The sequence below is a fragment of the Drosophila arizonae genome, chromosome 5 (assembly GCF_054131065.1).
Source record: "Drosophila arizonae isolate 15081-1271.41 chromosome 5, UAZ_ARI_1.0, whole genome shotgun sequence".
Classification (NCBI taxonomy): Eukaryota; Metazoa; Arthropoda; class Insecta; order Diptera; family Drosophilidae; genus Drosophila; species Drosophila arizonae.
Window position 1 is genome coordinate 17,107,784 of NC_142925.1, and position 22,625 is coordinate 17,130,408.

General features: G+C 36.3%; 2 protein-coding genes across 4 annotated transcripts; both read left to right on the forward strand.

The window, feature by feature from the left end:
- Positions 1-562: 562 nt before the first annotated feature.
- On the forward strand, positions 563-2,046 carry LOC108616740 (uncharacterized). The gene is made up of 2 exons (XM_018012158.2): positions 563-1,186; positions 1,270-2,046. The coding sequence occupies exons 1-2, from the start codon at positions 854-856 to the stop codon at positions 1,741-1,743; spliced, it is 807 nt and encodes a 268-aa protein (XP_017867647.1). The 5' UTR covers positions 563-853; the 3' UTR covers positions 1,744-2,046.
- An 8,595-nt stretch (positions 2,047-10,641) lies between these two features.
- On the forward strand, positions 10,642-21,793 carry HmgZ (HMG protein Z). Of its 3 annotated transcripts, none has more exons than XM_018012162.2 (3): positions 10,642-11,014; positions 20,435-20,661; positions 20,738-21,793. In XM_018012162.2, the coding sequence occupies exons 2-3, from the start codon at positions 20,509-20,511 to the stop codon at positions 20,918-20,920; spliced, it is 336 nt and encodes a 111-aa protein (XP_017867651.1). In that variant the 5' UTR covers positions 10,642-11,014; positions 20,435-20,508; the 3' UTR covers positions 20,921-21,793. The 3 variants fall into 3 exon arrangements, with proteins under 3 accessions (XP_017867651.1, XP_089328146.1, XP_089328145.1); XM_089472020.1 differs by lacking the exon at positions 10,642-11,014 and adding an exon at positions 13,300-13,471; XM_089472019.1 differs by lacking the exon at positions 10,642-11,014 and adding an exon at positions 13,300-13,467.
- Positions 21,794-22,625: the final 832 nt, after the last annotated feature.

Consider the following 22,625-nt stretch of genomic DNA (forward strand, 5'->3'; position numbering starts at 1 on the left):
AACTTTTTACCTCTGTTATTTTATAGTAAAGGATCTCTAAAGACTATAGGCTTAAAAGAAAGAATACAAAATAAATAAGGAGCTAATCTTTAATCACTTTCAATTAATCGTATGCTGACTGCCAGCAAGTATCAAAACCTGCTTCTGCTCCTAAGTCGTTATCTGACGTTTTCTAAGTTTAAAGTCTATTTAGACTTAATTGCCTTCGATTAGTCGCTTATCGACTTCAGCTGCTATTGATATATGACTGCTTATGAGCTTATCTCAGGCATGCAAATTAGCTCCAAAGCCTACACATATCAAACATATTTTATTAATCGTAATCGGTAATCGATTGTTAGCAGTATAAACTTTGCCGTTCTTCTCTTACCTAAATAACTTAACTCACTCAAACAAATCTAAACACTACTTTTATACATATGTACGTTTACATACACATACATATACATATGTATGTGGAATCGCCTATTATTTTCCTTAAGTTTAAGCGTTAATCGATTGCCATCAACTATCGATACAACGGCTCTACAAATCTACTCCACTTGCCCAGTCTTCATCATCTCTTAATTGACTGAAAGAGAATTGTAAAGCACGATAACGTGCAAGCGGTGGCATAGAGCAAAAGCTAAAAGCAAAGCGAAAGCTTCGGCAAGTCAGCACAAGCAAAAGCAACAGCAAGAGCAAGAGCCGAGCGCCAACAAAAAAAGGCACTCAAAGCAAAGCAAAGCAACAATCGGCTGCTCGCAGTTCTCAGCGAGCATTGCAAACACGCGGTCGCCTAACGGTTTTTTTTTTGTTTGTTTCTGTTTTGTTTTGCTCTCCCATATACTGTCATTGCCAAACACCCATCCACATGTCCAGTAATGGCGGCCTACCATTCCGCTTCACCGACGAGCGTCACATGAAGTTCGTGGAGCTTTACAGCCGTGAGCCGTGCCTTTGGAACCGTCAACCCCAGCTCTGGGCTGCTCGCAATGCCGCCTACAAGCGCATCCAGATGGGCATCAATGCCGAGGCAGAACCCACTGAAAACCCGATTACCATACAGGGTGTCAAGATGAAAATCAAAAATCTGCGCACGGGCTATCACCAGGAGCTGAAGAAGATCAGAGCAAATCCCAAGTATACTCCGAAAATTCCCTGGTTTGCACCGCTGCACAAGTTTATGGCTCAATTTCTGGACAAGGTAAAGCATAATTTTGGCACAGCATTCCGATTTTATATACAATGTAGCTTATATGTATGCATCAATGTATTTCGTATATACAGAAATCGGACGAAGACATAGTGCTGGTAAATACGCCGCCTTTAAAGCGTTTGCAGATCAAATTGCCGCGCTTGAAGACCATCAAGCTGCTTCCATTGGAGTCCGAAGAGAAGCGCGAAATTAAAATGGAACTCGAGCCCGATCAACAGGTGCTTATACCCACAACAGCTCTATCCGTAATGCCCACGCAAAGTCCGCCACCCCCGTTGCGGCTAATAACGTCACCAGCCCAACCCCCTTCCCCCGTCGAAGTTAACCCTACGCCGGTTGTAAGCTCTGCGTTGTTAGATCGAACTCGGACGCTACCATCGCTGGGCGACGATGAATTTATGTTCTTCGGACTCAGCGTTGCGGCCCAACTAAGGAGCATGCCTCTCTCGAATGCAATGATTATGCAATCCAAAATTCAGTATATGCTCTCAGTGGAGCGTCGCAAGATCAGCGGCGATACCACAGAGGTAAATCTATTTACTTAAAACTTTTACTCCGTCAAATATACCAGAAATGGTCTTGACTTAAGGGGAATCACAGGTCGAATTATACATTAGTACTTCACAAAGCGCAACAATATTTATAAGTATTAATGAAAAAAGTGATTAATAATATTAAAAATCAATGTTATTTTTACTTTCCTTAGTCAACGCAGGTGAAATGCTTATACAAAATGAGCTTAAAGATTGTGTAGAACGACAGATCGTATAGCATTACCTATATTTATCATTATATAAAACATTATCACTTCTATAAGATCGTGAAAATATATGTATGTGAATAAATAATCAAGCATTCATTAATGTCGTGTCACGATAGATTTTTCAGCACGATGTCATCTCTAATTATAATATTTTAGCCGACGTGTTGAGGGAAATTTTGTTTATTGGTTTATTCTAAACAAAGAATATGCGAATACTCTCTAGTCAGAGCATGGGACGCACAAAAAGAGCGAACGCCAGCAAATGTTAAAGCACAAGGCAAGTAATTTAAAAAGCAGAAGCAATAGCGATAGCAAAAGCAGAAGCAAAAGCAAAGCGAAACAGTAACAGCAATGAAAGCAAACCGTACTGTACCACTGTAGCGAATAGCAAACGAACGAGCGAACGAGCGAGCGAGCAACTGAGCTAAAGTGAAGAGAGAACATGAGAGCATGATAGCGCGAGAGTGTGAGACCGTGGCTGAGAGAAGTATGTGACTGAGTGGTGTATGAGTGTATGATGTGAACGCGTGTTATTGTGTGGGTGAGTGTAGGCTGAGCCGAATCATCGTCTTTTCGTGCTATAACATAACATTTTTTCTGAAATTATGGCGCAAACTAGCTGTCTTTGGCATATGCGGCCAGCTCGGCTAGCATGAATCACAGACACCCTACACGTACGGACACATACACAGCTACGCGCTGACATTGGCGACAACGGCTATTACATGTAACATACAACATACATATGTATGTACTTATGCATGATTATAGATATTTATGAAAGTGCATGTGTGTATGTAGGAATCATTGGTCAATTTCTCAGACTCAGAGAAAACTGCGAAAACCGGACGAAAACAGCGACAACGACAACGACAACAACGACAACGGCGACGACAACGAACTGCTGACTATGATTGTTGTTGCGGTTGTTATTTCTTTTTTGCTTACTTTTATGAGCAGCACATGCTTATCGTTGTCTCTCTGAAATTTCGCAACAACAAAAACAACAGCGAAATACGCTACACTGTGTCCCACAAGCACAAATCGCATGAAAATGACACCCAAAAGTTTTACAGTTTAGTTTATGGATCATTTTTGTCTCTTTGTATCTACCTCTCTCTCTATCTACCCCTGTCACCCTTGCTAATTCTTAAGTTACAATAATTACTGTAGTCAAAGTGAACGTTAATCAGTGATAAGATAATGCGGCAAGAGAGAGAGAGAGGGAGTAAGAGAGTCAGAGTATATACAGTGGTTCAAAGCTTATTAAATCTAAACTAACAGAGATATGAACAAAATGAAATGCAAGTTGCTAGTTTAATGTTTTAAATTATCAAAATTAACACTTTTGTTTTGTTATGTTTAAGTATATATTTTCAAATATTGTATAATATTTAAAAACTAAATAATCGACGAAAAAAATATCATGGCTTATTTCAACCACTTATTAAAGCTAAATTTTTATTGTATGGTATGATCATATGCATATGTTTGTATATTTACATTTATATATACATTCATATATACCTACATATGGACATCTGCATTATCCTTGCTAAATCATGTCAAGTTTGACCTTTGATCGTCTTGTGCACTAATTGTATTCCCACCTGCCATAACGGGGATTCCACCCACCGGCTGATGCGAAAATGAAGTTCAGAGCTTCACTTTCGCAGCTCGCCGACGAAATTGGGTCACATGAAGGCGGCTGACTGCATGGCCCAGAATCACGGCAGACTCTCGCAGAGTTCGAGTCGAAGTTGGTGTTGGAGGGGGCTGGGATGGGGAGTGAGGAGTGCAGGGGTTTGGGGGTGCGACTGCGAGTTCTGTTGTTGTTTCAAATCGCGCAACTGCAACGCCAGCCGCACACACACACTCGGTCAACACACAACAATAGGCAGCACATGAAATGTGTGTTCAAGATACTGAACTTGGCCTTTGAAAGACTCGGTGGGGGCTCTCTCGTGTGGGACCAATCGGCCTGACCGCCTGTCTGCCCAGCTGTCTGGGCTGTTTTGGGGCCCCGAGCCACACACACTCACACACACACACACACACGCACGCACACATAGTCGAGCAGCCTCAGTAGTGCCAACGCCATCGTCATCGCCATCGCCATCGCCATCGCCCTCCAAACAACAAAAACCCATCCGCATATTTTGCGAGCACTCACTCTGCTCCCACTCGGTATTTATATGCATCATCAGCTGTTCGTGCGAACCGAGCGACCGTACAGAGAGGCCAGAGACAGCAACCGCAGCAGCGACCAGAGTCTGATTCCGAATCAGATTCAGTACCAGAGACCGCCGGCAGCGCATTACGAGGCGAAAATACTTTAGACTCTAGCTGGAGCTTCAGGTGGTCGGCTATTACTACCTGTGCTTATGCATGCATACTCAGCGCAATCAGGGCTTAGCTTAATTGCACGTGAAGCCATTAGACAGTTTGATTTTCTTGTTGTTGTTGTTTGTTGAGATCAACTGAATCTTAGACGATAAGATATGATCAGAGGATGCTTGAAAGTATACAAATATCAGTTCTGTAAACTTTTAATATTTTTATATTTATCCTAAATCTTATATTCATTTCTATCGAATGCTTAAGCACCAAAAGTTTTATTTAAGCTGTATAAAATATGATCGAAAGACGTAAGGATCTAAATAAATGTAATAGAAAAAGCTTTTGATCGCATCTCTGACTATTATGAATCTATTATATAATTATCTAGCTCCTAATCAGACGATTAACAATATACAACAAACAACTAAAGTTTAGGTCTTCAACTTTTTATTTACTTTTGAGACTTTTTTGAGGATAGCAAAGCAAGTTTTATGTAATATTAATTTTTTAACTTTTATGTAGAGTTAGACTAATTTGAGCCAGATAATATATTTATTTTATTTACATATGCAAATAGCAAATAATATCTCTCTTAGGGCATCTAGAAAATGACTATCAATTTCATTCCTCCCATTTCAAACAATAGCCAATTAACGCTCGAAACATTTTGCATTTGGCATGAAAAACAGCTTGGCCAAACTTTTGCATAATAACACACACAATTGTATTTGTATTGTCCTGGATAGTGAATATGCGTATTACATGTGCATTGCGACAGCATAACGTAACGGTAAACGTGAGAGATACATTGCATCCATATGGCAAGCATATTGGCTCAAGTAGGCGACGACAGGAAGACGCCACTGGACCAAAAAGCAAAAGAAAAACAACAACAACAACAGTAACAAGAGCAACAGCAACAGCAACAGCAGCAAACAAACAAACAACAGCAACAACGACAACAAGTGCCTGGCACTCTGCTCTGACCATCTCTGTGCCTGGCCAGGCCGTCCTGCTGTGTTAAGTATATTTATATATGTGAGTGTGTATGATTGTGTATGGGTGTGTGCAGGGAAACTGCTAGATTTCGCTCATACAGGCTGTCAGCCAGTTCTATAAAGGGACCAACGGCAACAATCACAAACACACACACACACACCCATTCAGGCTCACACACGCACACTTACACACATCTGAGGCATATGAGAAATCCAAGAATCATGCAGAACTGCAACTAAGCTAGCAAACTATGCCGTCCTCAGAGCGTCAGCTCTTCAAGCTAAACAACATTGTAAGGCCAGCGACCACCCCGAATTGCAATTCTCTACCAGAATAACAGACTCAATGGGCTACTTGGCCAGAGCAGGAGCTTGAATGGCAAGGATACCAGAAGAAAAATTACCTAAAAATATATAAATATTTGCAATAATATCATATAATTAATATTCAAATTCATTCATTTTAATATTTTTTAACTAGAAGGAACTCTACTAAGTTAGGTAAGTAATCAAAAAATAACTTAAATACGTTATGAGACATTTTTAATGTCGAAATTTAATTTGAAAGTATACCAAAACAGATTACAAATACACATGGAAGCTAATTTAAATTTAATATTAAACTAAAATTTATTTAACTTAGAAAAACAAGAGGATTTTTTGAAAGGGTTATTTTTCAAAAATATAATAAACAAAAGCTCACAAAAAAAAAAAAATTTTTTTTTTGAATCCTACTAATTAAATTTTTTTTAATTAAAAAAAAAATAACGAAATTTATTAAAATTTTTATTTTGCACTTAAATTGATAAATAAAATTGATTTTATATAAAAATTAACTAAAATAAATAAATAAATTAACACTTTTAATCAATGTCAAAGTCTTCAGTTAAAGTTTCTTTGTAAATAATTCAAATTTCTACATAAAATAATAATATATTTAAAATTAATATAATAAATAAGGGTATAATGCTTTTGTTATGTTGCATTTGACATTTTTAAATAAAAGCAATTTTGCATTAATATATCAGTTTTGTATATATAATTATTTAAATATAATGAATATAATATTTATTATAGTATCCTAGCAATTTGTATCGACCTGTGCCAACTACAACAGTATTAATAGTCTACAACACCAGTATTATTAGTCGTAATTGGTCAATTAATCAATCAAAGAACAAAAAAAAAAAAAAAAAATTAATAATATTGAAAAGGTACTTTAATTTTCTATTAGTCAACTCCTCTGAATCGTCTCAATAATTAACAATAATTAGGTAATTAAAATGGTTAAAAACATGATAATTATCACTCATCGGTAATGCCATATCAGAACATGTCCCCCATGTCTTTTGTCATTCTCGATTGATCTATATTAGCTATTATGTATAATCAGTAATTAGAATGTTCATCACTCAATTACAGTTGCCAATAGCTATTTATAAAATCACATTGTACATTTTTTTTCTTTTTCGTCAATTGTGAATAGGGTATATGCAGTTCGAGTTTGGCAATGTTTGTTGCTTGGCTCTTATTCAATGTGCTTACCAGTTTGCACTTTGTTTCTATGCTCTGACACACACGCAGCATAGGAAAGGATACACACAGACAATCGCATACAGACACATACTTACACGCATACATGTACATATCTATATATATTCACATCCTGTCGAGTGTGCGTGCGTCGGTTCGTTAGTTCGCTCGCTCCTTCGTACGCTTCCATTGCTGCTGCTACTGCTGCTGCTGCTGCTGCTGTTGCCTGGTTTGCATATATCCCGAGCATATATTCCCGTTCATACAGCCGACAATTGCCACCACCGAATCGACTGCAGCCAACAGGCGCGTCTCTCACCTCACAGCCAAAGCAACAGCAGGAGCAGCAGCAGCAGCAACGACGGCAGCAGCAGCAGCAGCAGCAGCGCAGCAGGCTGAATCTACACCCCCAACCCACCCGATGTCAACGGCCCCGTTAGGTTTGATGCGGGACACGACCAAACGAACGACCGAAAGACCGAAGAGCCTCACGAACGAACGACGACGAGCGAACGAAATTTCTCGCATTGAGACGAGAAACAACCAGAATAATCGACATCGACCCACTGCACTGTGGGCTGAGCTCTGTGCGTCCAACTTCTGCCCAATCGCCAGCTTTTTGCATTTTCAGTACATATATTCAACAGATTATTGTGCTGCCCGCAGTATACAGTGCCTCGAATTCCATTTTATTGTGGACAAAATCTATATAATTAATGTTGCTCTACTTTATATGATCAAACAAAATTTACAATTTAAATTATAGCTTTTCAAATTTAAGATATTTATCTTAACAAAAATTATAAAATATAATAAATATTTAAATTTTTATTTTGATAACAAAAGAGTTCTTTACAGATCTACAAAGATTTTATACACTTGTGGCCAAAATAATGTATCCTGTGTACGTTTATTAGCAAATATTTTAATTTAAGCTTATAATTTTATTTGGAATTTAAAAAACAATAAATTTAAGTTTTTAAATAATTTGTTTTTTATTTAATATAATTTTTTTGCTGCAAATTACACTTGTAATATTTGTATAAATTATAGACACTGATATTTATTATAAAACATAAAATATTTTTATATATTATAATAAATTTACTGACCTGTTTTTTTTTTTTCATATAATTAATAATTTGTTCGCATTAAACTAAAACCCTTTCTATATATTTTGTCAAAATGTCAACACAAAAAATATAAGATCTAAAAATAATATTAAAATTTTCTAAAAAAAAAAAAATTAAAAATTAAATACCTAAAAAAAATTTTAAAAATTTTATTAAAAAAAAAAGAACAGACATTTAAATATATTTGAAAATATATTTTAAGAAGCAATCAAATTCTATTTGCTATAAGAAACATTTATAAAAATTTTATTCTAACTTCATGCATCAAAAAAAATAATAATAATAATAATAATTCTTTTAAATTAAAATAATCTTAAAAAAAAAATAGACTTAAGGCATACAAATTAATGTACGTATATTGGTTTTAAGAAACGCTCATTTTGCTCTTCTTAATGCGTTAATCTCTCCGCTTATACTTGAATTTGCTTTGATTGGTTGATTGAGTCAGATAAAGTGTTAAGTATAGATGAAGAGTCTTAATGAATCTCTCAATAAATTAACTAAAGAGCCTGTTCTAAGCTCAAATTGAATTGCTCTAAGTGAATTGCTCAGTCTGTTAGACCCGTTTTCTATTGAGGCCCAATTGTATATAGATTCATTCATCTTTTAATTGATAGATCTCGTTCGGGTTGTCAATCACAGCATATTGCTCAACATATTGGCTGCACTTTCTGATATTCGCATAGAATTTGTTTTGTATAGCGCTTGGCCCACTGCCTGAACGTTGTTTCCCCTACACTAAATGCGGCACATTGATTTTCGCAGTGTATCTGGTTTGTCGCTGGGGGCCCGTTTGTGGGGCTGTGAGCTGTTTGCTTGCATAGATACAGATACACGCACACAGCAACAGCAACGATTCATGCACACACACACACACTCATACACAGACACAGTTACAGATACAACGCAGTCGCCGCTGCTGTTGTTGCGCCCCTCTTCACCGCCCGCTCTGCCCCTGGCTCTGACTCTGGCCTCTGCCGCTGCCTATTTCGCTCGTTTGCTCGTTGGCTCGTTCGTTGCGGGCCTCTGCTACTACTGGCTGTACGCTGACTGCGGCTGTCTGTGGGCTCACTAGAGCGAGATACTCGTACTGTAGCCAGAGCTATAGCCATACAAGCGAAATGCTTCAAACTGGTCGAAATTCATGCTGCGCTACATCCAATCAGCTTTTTTGGTTTTCACATGCAATTTATGGTATTGATAATTGATTGTACAAGTTCTTATATTAGACCTGAGAATTGAGCTTCACAATAACCTAAAGTTCATCTATATCTTATATGTATTGAAAGTACGAACTAAAATTTCATTTATATCTTTAATTGAAAGTACAAATTTGATATATGTATGTATTTCAATATCAAATTATTTTAAAAATTTATCAAATTTATACTATAGTTATATTTATGAAAAATATATATATTAGCCTTTAAAGAGTAATAGAATAAAATATTCTTTTATATTAAAATAAATAATTCTTTTAGCTTCGATTTACAGAAATATTATATGTTCAAGTAGTATATCTCATTCTTTTTAGGTAGATAATGGAATTATGATCTATAGAAACAGTAGAAACAGTAAATTTTATTTTTTAAATTCAGTCTTTCATGTTTTTTAATAAGTTTGACAGTATTAGCATAATGCTAATATACCTTAATATATAAATATAAGATTTAATACTTTATAAAATTTAGAAAAATTATTAAAATATAATTTAATATTAATATAATAGTAAAAATAAATAATATTGAAAATTCTTAGATTTGAACTTTAAAGATTGTAAAATTGTTAAAAGAAATGTAATTTAAGTTTTGATACCATAATATGATTAATAAAAGCTTTTTATTTTTATTTCATTTATTTATTTATTTATTTTTTTGTTAGATATTTTATACTAACAAATCTGAAAAGATTTGACAGTGTTTTATTTATAATTTTTAAATTCATTTCCGCCCTCATATTAAAAAATTTATTAAAATCAAGAAACAAATATCAATATACAATCACAATTTTAAGCTTTCATAGAGCCCAGTTCCAAGGGTACTACCTTCCAAAATTCCAAGTGAAATACCCAAGTAGTAAATTGAAGCAAACCGTTCAGCGCAGGGCAAGCCAGAGCAAACCAGCCTCAGTTACAATCAGCAGGCAGGCGGCCATATTCAGTGCTGTTGCCATTGCCGGTTGCTGTTGGGTTCCCCCTTTGCCGCCCCGCTTAGCTCTACGTACGCCCCTCGCTCTATAAAGTGCTGTGACTGCGGCTGCTGCTGCTGCTGTCTCTGCTGCTGCTGCTGCGGCTGCCGTGTGTTCATATAACGAACGAAATTTTTGTTCAGCAACGCACACATTGAAAGCGGGCCAGATACACACGTACACGTGCATGGGCATCTGTAGTTGTGCGACGTGAGCTGTACTGTGCCTGTGTAGCCGTTGCCTCTGCTTTGCGCACATACTACTAGAGCGAACAAACCAACGAAACGTACCGAGCGAACGAATGAACGAAACACACAGTCACACGCACACAAATAAAACACTGGCACACACACAGAGAGACACGCATACAAAAATATACATATACAGCTACATTTTCACTGCCTGCGTTTGCGTCGTACTTCGTATACTGGTGCTTGGTGCTTGGCCTCTGCTTCTGCTGCCTCTGGCTGGCTGGCTGACTGGCTGCCTGCCTGGCTGCCTGGCATTCATTCTGTGTATTTGATATTCCACTGAAGGCAAAAGCTGTACGTACGTACGGTACTCTACGCTGCTGAACAAACCGAGACCGAGACAGCAACTGAGAGCACAGCACAGCACAGCACCAGCCAGCCATAGGCAACAGCACCGCACAGCACAGCACCAGTACAGCAAAGCAAAGCAAAGCAAAGCAGAGCAGAGTAGAGCCAGAGCAGTGCACACAACTGACTTGAGTTTTTAGTAGAAGAAAATTTATAAAGTGAACAAACAACAGCTAAACGGCAGTGTACAAAATATAACCACGAGTCGATATATCGACGAGGCCCGCAATTAAAAACGCAAATTTGGCGACATTTTCGTACGGGTGAGTGAAAAGTGTCTCACTATGATTGATTTCTCATTGTATTTGCAATACGAATTGACCAAAATGCGTCGCCGATGCGGCCATTTATTATATAAATTTTGCAAAATAAAACTAAACGACCCAAATTTGTTTGGCTGAAAAGCGCAAAAGGTGGCATGGCATGGCAAGGCCTGTACTGGGTTGGCCTGGTCAGGTTGGGTCTGGCCTGCCCTGGCCTGGCCTGGCCTGTTTGTGATCAAAAAGCCAAAGACCCAGAGCTATAATCACTTGAATATCTTGGTCCCAGAATTCTTATGATTCCGTTCCGTTGTCGTTGACGTTGTCATCGTTGTCGCTGTCACTGTCGTCGTCGTCGTCGTCGTCGTCGCCGTTGTCGTCTTCGCCGTCGTCGGCGTCGTAGCTGTTCTTCTCTGCCCGGTATTGTTGTTGGTATTGAATTTAAATTTTGAATGCGCGCGCTCATAATATTGACGGTTATTTTTTGAAAAATGCTCGGCTCCTGCAGCAACACCTGCTCAATTATTCAATGGCCAAATAGGTGTGAATAACAAATGCAAATTACAATTTATGCAAATGCCACGATCTTGATTCACAAATTTGCGATTAATTTGCTTGCATTAAATTAACGAAAATTAGTCCAGTGCTGTAAAATGTTGTAAATACTTATTTGTTATTGTCTTTTGAGGTTGAATATACATTCGAGTGTGGGTGCTGACGAGGTGGGCAGGGGGGTATCTGATGGCAGGCATTTGTTGTAGATTTGAGCGCGTGAGCGACGGCGGTGGGGGTTAGTCAGGGGGTGGGGCAGGTGGGCGGCATATTTGGTTATATGTGACGACGGCGACGGCGACGGCGACGGCAACGACGACTACGTTCATGGCATGACGGCGGATAGCATGGAAAGCCGAGGGGTAATGAAGGCAGGGTCCGTTGGGGCGGAGGGCGGTGGTGGTGAAGAGGTAGGCGAGTGGCAGCGGCGCCGCTGCTGCCGCGGCAAAATGCTACTGGCATTTCGTTCGCACAAAGCTTGTTCGCTCCACGCTTTTTATATGGCTGAAGCAATAAGCAGCCACAGCGTACAGTCACATCAAAAATAGTCGAACATGCGCGTGCCTACGAGAAAATCAAGAGCTCACTGGTGTGGGGTGTTACAGTGTCGTAGAGTATGATAATATCTATCTATATATCTATAAACTAAATTAAAAAAAAAAAATTATATACATTTTATAATGTACAAATAATTAAACAAAAGGCTCTGCAGTAAATAAATAATAAATAATTGAAGAGTAAAACATTATAATATTTGATCATTTTTCAAATAATAAAGTCCGTGCATTATTAAAGAAATATTATTATAAATATAAAATTTAAATATTTAAAAAAATTTAAATTAATTGAAAAACAAATATAAATAAAAATATGTTTGCAACTTTCAAACTATATTAATAATAAAAATGATTAATATATAAAATAAACCTTAAATTTTAATCAAAACATTTAAAAATTTTTGGATATTTTAAAAATATTTTCCACTAAGATTTATCAAATATTATTTTTTGTATATAATTATTTAAAAATTTTGTTTTTTGTTCAATGAAATATTCGGAAATCATAATTTCACATACGCCCATCGATAATTCATTATCTATTGACCATTTAATTATTTCCAATGCCCTTCCAATATTCAGCGACCGCACTGTGCATGCGCTGTACAAATTCCATAGCACAGCCAGTCCACTTAGTTGGTACACTACTGTTGCGGCCACCGCAAAAACACAAATTATTATTCTCACACACACGCACTCAGCAGGCGGTAGCTGTGCGCACGTAATTTGCCACCACTGTCGGCCACTACATACAGTTGCCCGTCTGCCTGTGTTCGCTCTGCTCGTTGCCCGCCCTCTGCCGTCGTTGACGTCGCTGTTGCTGTCGTCGTCAACGCTCTATGTTGGTTGGTTGGTTGGCCTGGCCTGGCTGGCTGCTCGACTCTCAGCTACAGATACGTTTGCCTGTACTGCGCTCACTGCGGCGCGGCTCTGGGCTCTGTGTATTATTTGATGGTCTCGCTGTTCACTCGTTCGTTCGGCTCGCCTCAGCGTGCGTGTGTGTATGTTTCGCCTCTGCTTCTGTTCTGCTGCCGCTGCTGCTGCTGCCTGCCTGCCTGCCTTGTTTCGCTTCGACTCGACTCGCCTCGCCTCGCCTCACCTCGTCTCGCCTATACTCGCCCTGCCTCGCTTTGCTTTGCCTTTGCTTTGCCTTTGCTGCTGGTACAGCTGCTTCAGTTGAATTTCAGTTCAGTTCAGTTTTCTATAGACACTCGCAGTACATTTTGTTCAGCGCTCAGAGTGTTGTTCAGTGCCAGTGCCAGCGCCAGTGCGAAGCAAATTTCTAGTCCGAGCCGGGCCAAGAGTGAAGTGTAAACAGACAGCAACAACAGCGGCAGCCAGAGCAAAGTACGTACGTATATCAGAAATAAGAGTATTTTTCATTAGTCGTCTGTGGGTAATAATTTTTACACTGGCGTTTAGTGTTAGGCCCACGGGGCGTCACAGTTACAGTGTGCGTCAAATTAGTAGGACAACCTCTGTTCACGTTTTAGTTTTGCTTAGCTGGTTGCTCAATGTTATCATCAATTAAATTGTTTAACAGCTCAATTGCTGAGCAGGCCATGTTGAATAGGAAATGCGATTATTGATTTGATTATTTATGTTTAATCAAGAACTAGTAAAATTTATGCTTTTTGATTAATATTCAAATTAGTTTTTGTAATGATTATTATATGATCACATAAATTAAATTGAATTAATATTATATTAATAATATTGTATAATTAATTAAAAAATATTTAAAATAAATATTTATTATATTATAAAAGTAAATATTGCTAATGTAAATACATACTTACAACTAATAGGAAAAATTAAAAAAAATTTTTTTTTTTTTTTTGATGCTAATATTAATGTTTTTAATGTGTGCTCAATATTATTTGCCGCGACTGTAATCGCATCCAATAGCAGTGCATCTGCTTGGCATTTCGTTTCGATGCTGATTTCGATTTCAGTCATTGTTCCACGCCCGATCTGAACTTGCTGAGCGCCCTGTCACCCACCTGTCGACAGACTAGATTCTAGTGGCGATCCCTGGGCACCTATGCATATGCATCCAAGTCCTTCGGTGCATTTGTGTGTCTGTGTGTGTGTGCTTCGCTGCTGGCTTCAATTGTTTCACACATTTCAGTGCGTTCCGTTGCGTTGCATTGCGTCTTCTGCCTTATCATATGGCAACGCAATTGTCGCCAAGTCGCGCCGGCTGTCGATGGTCAGGTTTCCCGCTGCCCGTTTCCCGTTCCCTTTTCAAGCCGTTCGAGTATCCAGTGCAATTTGCTCATATTTATTTTGCTTGAATTGCATTTTGCAGCTGCGTGCACAAAATTGCCCGGCGGAATACACATTTTCCTGCTCTTGATGAAGTTTCAGCTCTCTGACCGTGAAATGTGATTTGTAATTGAGAAAGCGTGAACTCACTCTGAGATCCGTTCTTAAAAACCTTTTGCAAGATTAGCAAATCAAATCATAAACATTTCTTATCACAATGAGAGCTTTTTCTCCCCCATTAAGCTGAAAAGCTAAGTTTAGAGTGTTGATCAAGCGAAAAAAAAAAATAATAATAATAATTAATATAACTAAATTTGAGGTATTTGGAATTAAATTTATAAATATTAAATATAAATCAAATAATAAAAAAAAAAATAAATAAAAATAATTACAAATTAAATTATAATTTTTAAATGTATTATATTTTAATTTTTTACATTTGATATTGATAAATATATAATATATTATGAATTTACATTATTTGTATATTATTTAATTATGAAAATATAACAATCAAATATATTAAATAATATTATTACAAATATTATTATCAATATTTGAGATCAATCAAATGATAAAAAATAAATAAATAAAAATAATTAAAAATGAAATGATAATTTTTAAATTTATTATTTGTTTATTATAATATATTATGAATTTATATTATTAATATATTATTTAATTAAGAAGACATCAAAATAAAATATAACAAATAATGTAATATCTTTTAATATTTATATATTATTTAAGCTTAACACAAATAAAGACTACATATAATATTATTAAAATTCTCACAGAGCTAAAACTTCAATCAGAACATAAATCTTTTGCTAGTTGTTTTGGCTTTTATGATATTTGTCGCTGATTTTGGCCTGAGCTCAATTTCCGCATTGTTTGTTTATTTATTTATTGTTTTTTGTTGTTGTTGTTGTTATTTGTGCTTTTTGCATTTCGCGCGCGATTTGCTTATGCACTCTCGTATCGCGAACACTCGAACGCAAACTAAAAATGGCGCCAAAAGTTTGCCACACTACCTGCACAAAGAGAGCCGCGTGTGCCGAAAGTGTGGGCAAGAGACAGAGAGAGAGAGAGAGAGAGTGAGATAGGGAGCGAGCTGTAGTTCAACTGACAGCGTGCCGCATTTACAGTTGTGCAAGAGCTTTTTCGCGCCATTTTCACTTGTTCAAAGCGAACTTTGCCGCCTCGTGGGCGGTCGATGCGATAATGAGTCGCAAGCAAAGATCTGCCGTTTATAGTTTTTGTTTTTATTGTTTCCAAAAGCCAAAAGCTCACTGGCCTTATTATTTGACTGTTGTTGCTGTGCTTGTTGTTGTAGCTTGTTATTTGCTGATCATCGCCTGTCAACTGATTAATGTGTGCGTGTGTTGATGCACTTGTTGTTGTTTGTTGTTTTGGCAAAGCTTTTTGCGCTCTCCCTCTCTCTCTCGCTCTCGCTCGTCTTTTGTTAGCTAATCGATGAGGCCTTGCTCAAATGAGTGTATTATTTATTTTGTTTTGATAAAAGGCATAATACGAAAAGGAGAAAAAAGACAAACAAGCAAACAAACAAAGACAACCTGAGAACGAGAATATTTTGAGCTGATATTGCAATTATTTGTTTTATTTATTTATCATAATTATTCTGCTTCTATTAATATAATATAAGATGAACATAATTTTTGCACGTTTAACTTGTGCCAGCAAAGCAAGTTAATTATCTGGCGTGCTCATTATTCTTGCCATGACTGTACGCCAAATGTCAGTTACACTTCTCGAAAAAGTTGGGGCGCAAAACTCAAACAAATTATTTGCAGTCAGCCATACTTTGTGGCAAGGCCATAAAAAGTCACCACTGTGCGCACTCTAACGGTAAACGTCAGTCACATAGGAAAACACACACGCACACACACACAGAGACATACATTTATATATAATATGTATATGTATATATATAGAAATACACGCGCATACATACGTACGTATATTGCCACATATAACGGTTGTTTGCCCAGTCGACATCCACTGCGCAAATCCCTGTAAAAGTATCTACCCTAAAATGCTGTCACTGCGCACTAGCCCGAGCTGGAGCTGAAGCTGAAAGTAGCATTCAGGCAACAATTTTACAGTTCGAGCTCGTTGCTTTTGGGTGGTTCGGGTGGCTCGGGTGGTTACACTGACAACAACCACTGAGCGTTCCAGCAGCAGCAGCAACAGCAGCCGCAGCAGCGCTGTCGGCGTCAGCTGCTGCGTTGTCGGCATTAAAAATGCCATAAACACACACACACGCACACCTACACAAATACACGCTCACGCACACTCTCTCATATAGGTAGAGATAAGCAGAAGCCGCTGCTGCTGCCGTAATTTTATGCCTGTGTATATTTGTGTTTGTGTCTTTGTATTTGTGTGTGTGTGTGTGTGTGTGCGCTGTGTATTCCTTTCAGCAATTTCACATTTCATTCATTTGACGTTGACTGCGACGCCGGCTGCGCAGCTGCGACGCTAGCAGCAACAGCGACAGCAACTGGCGTCAGCTTTGGCGTTTTGTGCTTTTCAATTTTAGATCAACGCTAAAATGTCGGCCCTGCCTCATTTTGTATGCCATTTAATATCATTTGTTGTCCTTTGCTTGGCTCTTGCCTTTCATTTCAATCTCGTTCGTTGTCCCCAGCTAGTTATCTATTATGTATGTATGTGTGCAAGTGTGGGTAGCTGTGCCACGCTGCGTATGCGTAACGTACACAGTTTTTAATGCATTTCCAGTACGAAAATAATCAGCTCAGCTCAGCTCGAACGATATGACTAATGAGAGCATTGCCAAACAGAATTTGTATACATGTGTATGTGTGTGTGTGTGTGTGTGTTTATTGTCGGGCTAAAGTTTTAATTAGAAGTTAAGCATTTGATTATGTTGGATGGCTACAGCTGGGAAATGATATAGAGAATAAGCCACGTTGAAATTAGCTAAAGAATTGTAAATGTTGGCCAAACAACTTTGTGATAAGCTCTATATTTTGAAAATAATTTGAAATAAATATCAATATTGACATATAATGTTATTAATTTAGATTGAGTGCTTCGTGGCAGCACTATTTTTATGGCCGCAGCTGTGTATATATGCGTGTATATATATGCATGTTATTTGTATATATAAATAGCATAATATATTCATACCATATTGATATATTGAAGTTTTCTCAATTGTTGTTCTGAGAGGATTTTACTATTGTATGCCCTCATTAGTATGCTATAACATTTTTGATCAATGCATTTATGCATATATGTATGTACATATGTATAATTTTTACAAGCCTTCACGACATGTAATACTTAAAGAATTTTTTATTTTCTTGTTTATAGCAAAATTTTTATATTTTTTAGCTAAAATTTCTTCATCCAAAATTTTGTATTCGTGTCTTTTTTTTTTTTTTTTTTTTTTTTTTTTTTTTTTTGAATAAAAATTACCTGCTTGTGTTTTTATTTTTTGTTTTCTGATAATATAATTATAATTTTTAATAAAATTTTTTGTCTAAATAATTAAATAAGTTTTCTGCCATCTTCACTAGAAAATTAGTTTTTTTTATGTTAATAATAAATTAAAGCATTATTTAAGTTTTCTGGGATGCTTAATGAGGTCACTTTACTTATTTTTCGTTTATTATTAAAATTGGTAAGCTTTATAAAAAAAAGTTTCTTATACAATATGAAAAGGTCTTGAGAAGTATTTTGCCAGATTTGTTAGTTAATTACTTATGTTTATTATTCATATTTTTTTTTTTTAGTTCTTTTCCTATATCTTACTTTTGTATTTTCCAATTAGTTTTAGTATTTTAGGTTTTTTGTTTTTGTTTTCGTTTTCGTTTTTTTTTTTTTTAATTTTAGGAAGCAACAGATCATATTTGTTACTCTATTGAGACGCATTTTAATCACAGGCTTACTTTTTTTTGTGTTAAATAGAAATTTATATATTTTATTACCAGCTTTCTAGCATTGTATTCATATTTTAAAGTGTAGTAACTGTATTTAACTATAGCTTGGCATAATTTAGTTTCACATCTGCTCTGCTTGACAACAGCTTTGCCCATGAATATTTTACATAGCATACCTTTGGGCGCAGCTTAAAATGTCAACGTTTGCTGTTAAATCTCTTAAGCCCGCACAGAAACATCTTTAAAGTTTGGCATATGGCATAAATAACTCCGCCTAGTCACCTACATCCTATGCCCATCAATTGGCCAACGGCTCCGGCAAGCAACGCCGCACGCACACGCCAGACAAAATATATTTCGCTTTCGATTTTGTAGGTGGCTGGGCTACATACTATGCATACATATTCATATGTGTATATATGTGTGTGTAAATATATAAATACAATCGCATGAGTTGTGCTCAGCGAAGGAATCCTTTTGGCCATGAAGCTGCTGCTGTTGCTGCTGCTGCTGTTGCTGTTGTTCTTGTGCATCACGTGTTGCCGCCTCGTGTGGCGACATTGACAACGTCATTGCGTGTGCTGCTTGTGTGTGGTCGGGCAAGGCAAAGGCAAAGGCAGAGGCAGCTCTGCGGGCGTAACAGTTGCGCGCGTGAATCTAACAACAATTTTGCCGCCATTTTCCCATGTTTGCTCTTGCAGCAGCAGCCAGACTGCAGACACACACACACACACGCACACGCACATACATACATATATACTCGGCTCATGTGGGCGCAGTTGTCGCTAGCCACTGACCACTGCCAGAATTTGTCTTTGTGATTGATATGACTGCAGCTCCAGCCACCTGCTCACCCAACCCCGACTCGCCCCCCTTCCCACCATTCCTACTTCCAGCTCTCGTTGATTTATTGTCTGCTGTGCGCCCACTGTGCGAGTGCTCAGTTCTGTGGTTTGTTAACCCAATTGTCGCAGCATCTCGTCAGCTTCAGCAGCAGCAGCATCAACACCATCATTGTCGTCGTTTCTCTTGGTTGTTGTTGTTGTTGTTGTTTTCGCTGTCTCGTGCGCGTTGCGTTATTTGTCAGTATTTCTCAGTATTTGGGTCAAGTGCATGGAGGCGATTGTCTGGCGATGATGATGATGTTGATGATGATGTTACTCTTGCTGCTGCTGATATAAATAACATTTGCATAATGTAGCTGAAGTTTGGAAAAAGCGCATCAAGACTTTTGAGTTATTTGAGAAACTTTAGCAGAGTAGAGCGAATGGAGAGAGCAGTTTTCCGAGTTACGTTGGGATATGCGCTTCATAAGTAATTGTTTCATTTGAGCAGCAGCTCATGACAATATATATATACTTATACATGTACATATATAAATACTCATAGGCCTCTGCATATGCCACATATCATTGTATATTTACTGTGCAGCTATTTAAAAGTGCATTGCCCTGATTTTACATATTTGCAGGTGTGGTATATATAGCTCAATGCACTGGTTCATCGAAAAGTGAATTCCAATCACACACACAGATACACAAATGCATAATTGAGTAAATTATGTACAAAATATATACATATATACACATGTTTATATAGACACGTATGTATATACATAATAATTGCGTCTCTGTGTGCATATAAAAAAGACTGCAGCAAGGCATATGCTTGCTGCCTATACACAGATACGTATATAAGTGTGTGTGTGTGTGTGTGGGTGCATTTGTGTGGGTGGTTGTGTAAGCCGTGTACAGTTGCCGTCACGAATATTTGATGAACATTTGTGTGTGTGGCAATATGAAATTATTGAATATTTAAGAGCCTCTTCATAAGCTGCAAGCAAATGGATAGAGGAATGTGATATGAATTAAGCTGTAGTGCTTGAAAATATAGTTTTTCAATATACATATGTATATAGTATATACCATAAAACATAAATGATCAAGCTATCAACTAGGAATGTACATAATATTCACTGTTATTTAACATTATAGATGCTTGATTTTTTCTCACATTTGTAGCAAGTTTGCTTTTGAGCAACGCCAAATGGGAGATTAGTAGTAGGCTTGCTGCTTCGTACGACTCGACTTAACATTTGCTCTCATTCAATTTTACAGGTTACTCTGAGGGAGGCAACAAGTAGAACACTTTATTTAAAGTCTACGTAAATCATACAATATCCAAGGCAAAGATGAGCGGCGAGCGTCCGAAGCGTCCATTGTCAGCGTACATGCTGTGGCTGAACGAGAACCGCGAACAGATCAAAAAGGAAAATCCCGGCAGCAAGGTCACAGATATAGCCAAGCGAGGCGGTGAGCTGTGGCGCGGCTTGAAAGACAAAACTGTAAGTAGATCCTCTCTCTGATTTAAAATATTTTACAGATTTTCTAAAATATTTCTTTACCATTCATTTCATTTAGGAATGGGAACAGAAAGCCATCAAAATGAAGGAGGATTACAATAAAGCGGTAAAGGAGTATGAGGCAAATGGCGGCACCGATTCCGGTGCGCCCAAGAAGCGAAAGAAGATGGCCGCCAAGCCCGCCAAGAAGGCCAAGAAGAAAGAGTCCTCCGAGGAGGACGATGACGACGAAAGCGAGTAAATTCACACTGGCCACGTTCGCATCAGTTTTAAAATACATTTTACTAATGTAATTTTTTAAGTGACATAAAACAAATGAAAAAAATTAAGAAAAAAAAAAAAACTACAAAAACAAAAGAAACAAAAAAACAAAACCTTAAACCTTTAAATATGCACTTAAAACAAACAAACAAACAAACAAAAACAACAACAAAACACACCAAGAACCCTAATATAAGTTAAACATATAATTTTCAGTCAAAAACAAACAAAAAACAACAAAAAAAAAAACATAAAAACACAAAACAAAAAACTAGCAACTGTTTCTTTATAGGTTTATACGTATGTATGTATGTATGTATCTACAACAACTATTTCATTCTAATGCGTTTCTCAAATTCCTCATACGCCAGGTCGGCCTGGCCACACATCGTTGCATCTGTAAATTGAGGTTTATTATTTCTTATTTTTACATTTTTATTTTATTTTCATTTGTTTAATTCTTTTTTCATGGCATCTAATGTAAATGTTTATGCATAGCGTTCCACAGTTTTGTAGGAGAGGCGCTGGGTAAAATCATCTCATGATGCGCAGACTCTAGAGAATCAATCGATTCGCCGTTGTTTGCGTCCAGCGCTCTCCTTATTCGTCCTTTTAGCAGAAGTTCTCACTTTAATTACATACAATTAATACAAGTTTAAAAACCACAATCCAACAAGTTATATATACATTTTAATATATACATAAGTATATATATGTAATTTAAAAGATAAAAACAAAATACAAAAAGAAAAAAAAAAATAAACAAAAACAAATATGTAATTGTAAATGTAGAGCTGAACGGAATATTATTTAAAAATATATAAATAAAAAAAAAATTTAAAAACTTAAATAATGTGTTTCAATGATTAGTATTAAAATGATATAGTTCATTAATTAAAATCAATAATTAAGTTGTGCTACAGGTTACATTAGTAAATTTAGTTTAAAGTATCTATTATATATCTTTAATTTTTATATGTATTTTTGTGTCAAGATGTTTTAAATATATTTAATTATTTTTATTTCTTTATTATATTTTTATAGTAGTTAAATATATTCATTATATTAATTTAATAAAAATATTAAAATACCAAACTTACTTTTGTGGCTAATATTTAATTTAAATGGTTTTTATATTTTAATTTTGTATGTATTTATTTTATTTATTTTATTTTTTTTTTTTAATATTTGATACTTATTAACAGGGAAATCATATATTTTGGTTCCAGTTCAATTTTACAAGATACAAAAATATTATTAGCTAACTATTTTTTTTAAATTTTTATTTTAAAAATTAATATTAATAAAAAATTGTATATCATATAATTAATTAATAATTAATATCAAAAATGACAAAATATAATAATTTTTTGTTGTCTGTTATTTTATTATATATATTTATATTACAATAATTAATACTACAATTTAAAGTTAATCGTAATAGACTAATAAAATTGTTATGTATTAGACTTATTTTAAAATTATTAATTAATTAAAGAATATTTTCTGTTATGAAATCATGGATAATAGAAGTATTACTATTTATTTATTTATTTTTAATTTATTTATAATTATATTAATAATAAATACTTAAAATATAAGAAACATTTAATTCACTACATAATTACTATAAGCCATTTGTCAACTTAAAGCTCATCAAGTGAGCTTTCATTTAACATTACAAA